Raw genomic sequence first — 3,235 nt, 5'->3', positions numbered from 1 at the left:
TCTCTCTCTCTCTCTCTCTCTCTCTCTCTCTCTCTCTCTCTCTCTCTCTCTCTCTCTCTCTCTCTCTCTCTCTCTCTCTCTCTCTCTCCCTTTTTCCCTCTCCTTTCTTGACCAGCATTACAGAGCTAATTTTAATCGTGGTGTTTGCGTGTAAGATCTATGCAGCCCACGACGTAGGCACATGCATTGCTAGGCTGTTTATGTGCGTGCGTGTGACGATGTGTGTTCATGTTGCCCTCCCTACCTGTGCAGGAGAAGCAACGCATTGAGTCGGTCGGGGGAGCCGTGAAGCCCAAGTCAGGCGTGCACCGCGTCGTGTGGCAGCGGCCGAAGCAGAACCACCGCGGTCCCATCCGCCGCAGCACCGAGCTCGATCACATTCCTTTCCTCGCCGTCGCACGCTCCCTCGGTGAGTGCCGTCGTGCAAATCACCCCCGAAACACCCAGCCAGCATTTTTTTTTATCGATTTCTACTACATTTCTACTACATCTTGAGGGACGCTGGGGTGGGGACGACCAGTGAGCTGGTATCATCACTGGTCATTGTTTGAATGCATCATCACTGGTCATTGTTTGAATGCATCATCATCATTGTTTGTATGCATCATCACTGGTCATTGTTTGTGGCATCATCATCATTGTTTGTGGCATCATTAAGGATGAGTGATACGACGGTCCGTGTACATGATGAACGATCGCTCTATATCTGCAGGTAACTGGGCGAAGACGGCTTCAGGGTTTCCTAGCACGGCAGGCACCACCTGCAGCATCTGCTTCATCAAGAACAAGAAGGTGTACATCGGACACGTCGGCGACAGTGCGATTGTACTCGGTGAACGCGAGCCGAACAGTACCAGCTTCACGGCACGCCGGCTTACCAACGACCACAAACCAGAACTACCTGAGGTAAGAACCATTCTGCTATATAGCACTAATAGCAGGGCTACCGCTGGCGTACGCCCCCTCCGCGAAATACGATAAATAAATAACAGCTTGGCAATTTTACTACATTCAGTGGCGAATACAAATGGCGAATGATTTAGCTGCTCACAAAATTACGATTGAATAATAAAATCGTCAAATTGCAGTGTCGTGTAAGTATTAACGAATTCCGTAACCTAGTCATATTTTAAACTGACCTTTCAATAAAACAACCTAGTTTTGTGTACGCTAAACTACATAATTTTATTTTTACGTCTTCATACACCTATTTTCCCATACCCATCACCTGTTTATGCCTCGCTTAGCACATAAAATATTATGATAAAGTGCTATAGTTTTTCTTTGGTGGCTAAAAAATTTATTTAGTGGCTCAAACTTTACAACATCCAGAGAGAGCCCTTATTATAATAATAATGATTAATGTTGTTATAGTTAATCTAGTAATAAATTCTAATTAATATATAACTTTAAAAATAAAGAAGATCCAGCTCAGTGCTGGTCGTCCCCACCGCGCAGCGTCCCCAGCACGCCCTGATCCACATTAGACTCGCACCAGCCGTGCACTGGTCGCCCACGCCCCAACCGCGTCCCCCACAACGGCCCAACCTGATCCCCATCTAGACTCCACGATCTCACGGTCGTCCCCACACCCCTGATCCCAACATCAGACTCAACAGGCAGCTTGCACTGATCGTCCGCCACCGCAGGCGTTCCCAAACCCTGATGACCACATTTACCAGACTCACCAGTCGACTTGGTCGTGCCCCACCCCAGCGTCCCACTACAACCCTGATCGCCCACATTCGACTCACCAAGCTCACTGCGTCGTCCCCACCCCAGCGTCCCCACGAACCGCCTGATCCCACTATTAGACCTCACCAGCTCACTGGTCGTCCGCCACCCCAGCGTCCGCTCACAACCCTCGATCCCACATGTAGACTCACCACTCACTGTCGTCCCACCCCAGCGTCCCCACAACCCCTGATCCCACATTAGACATCACCAGAGCTCACTGGTCGTCCCACCGCCGAAGCGTCCCCGACAACACCTGATCCCACATGTAGACTCACCAGCTCCACTGGTCGTCTCGCACCCCCAGCGTCCCCACAACCCTGACCACATTAGACTCACAGGCTCACTGGTCGTCGCCCCAACCGTCCCCGCGTCCCGACGAACCCTGATGCCACATTAGACTCACCACTCACTGGTCGTCCCACCCCAAGCGTCCCCACAACGCCCTGATCGCCGACACTTAGATCTCACACAGGCTCACTGGTCGTCCCACCCCAGCGTCCCACCAACCCCTGATCGCCACATTTTAACCGCCAGCTCACTGGTCCGTCCCGTCACAACGGCCTGATCCACATTAAGACTCGCGTCACTCACTGGTCGTCCCCCCGCAGCGTCGCCTCAAGATGTAGTAGAACTGTAGTAGAAATCGATAAAAAAAAATGCTGCTGGGTGTCTTCGCGGGTTGATTCTGCAGCGACGGCCCTTCACCGAAGGGAGCGTGGCGAGCGAGGAAAGGAATGTGATGCGAGCTCGGTGCTGCCGGCGATGGGACCGGCGGTGGTTCCTGCTTCGCCGTAGCCACAGTCGACGCGGTGCACCCGCGGCTGACTTGGGCTTCACGGCCCCCGCCACCACCGACTCAATGCGTTGCTTCTCGCTGCACAGGTAGGGAGGGCACATGAACACAGGCATCGTCACACGCACCGCACCATAAACGAGCCTAGCAATGCATGTGCCTACGTCGCTGGGCTGCATAGATCTTACACGCAAACACCACGATTAAAATTCAGCTTCTGTAATGCTGGTCCAATGAAAGGAGGAGGGATAAGAAGGGAGAGAGAGAGAAGAGACGAGAGAGAGAGAGAGAGAGAGAGAGAGAGAGGAGAGAGAAGAGAGAGAGAGAGAGAGAGAGAGAGAGAGAGAGAGAGAGAGAGAAAGAGAGAGAGAGAGAGAGAGAGAGAGAGAGAGAGAGAGAGAGAGAGAGAGAGAAGAGAGAGAGAGAGAGACGAGAGAGAGAGAGAGAGCGAGAAGAGAGAGAGAGAGAGAGAGGAGTAGAGAGAGAGAGAGAGAGAGAGAGCGAGAGAGAGAGAGAGAGAAGAGAGAGAGAAGAAGAGAGAGAGGAGAGAGAGAGAGAGAGAGAGAGAGAGAGAGAGAGAGAGAAGAGAGGAGAGAGAGAGCAGAGGAAGAGAGAGAAGACTGTGGAGAAGAGAGAGAGAGAGAGAGACGAGAGAGAGAGAGAAGAGAGAGAGAGAGCGCAGCTGCGTTAAGAGAGCCTGCCACG

General features: G+C 52.3%; 1 protein-coding gene across 1 annotated transcript in view; it reads left to right on the top strand.

Moving 5' to 3' along the window:
• The first annotated feature begins 228 nt into the window (after positions 1-228).
• The window catches only part of LOC106812847, an 11,980-nt gene continuing 8,973 nt past the window's right edge, over positions 229-3,235 (top strand). The window contains exon 1 of the mRNA XM_014816829.1: positions 229-409. Coding sequence (XP_014672315.1) covers positions 229-409 — 181 coding nt within the window. The remainder of the gene's footprint in view (positions 410-3,235) is intronic.

This window comes from Priapulus caudatus, unplaced genomic scaffold (assembly GCF_000485595.1).
Source record: "Priapulus caudatus unplaced genomic scaffold, Priapulus_caudatus-5.0.1 Scaffold693, whole genome shotgun sequence".
In the NCBI taxonomy this organism is placed as follows: Eukaryota; Metazoa; Priapulida; class Priapulimorpha; order Priapulimorphida; family Priapulidae; genus Priapulus; species Priapulus caudatus.
This window is presented reverse-complemented; position numbering and strand designations above follow the sequence as displayed.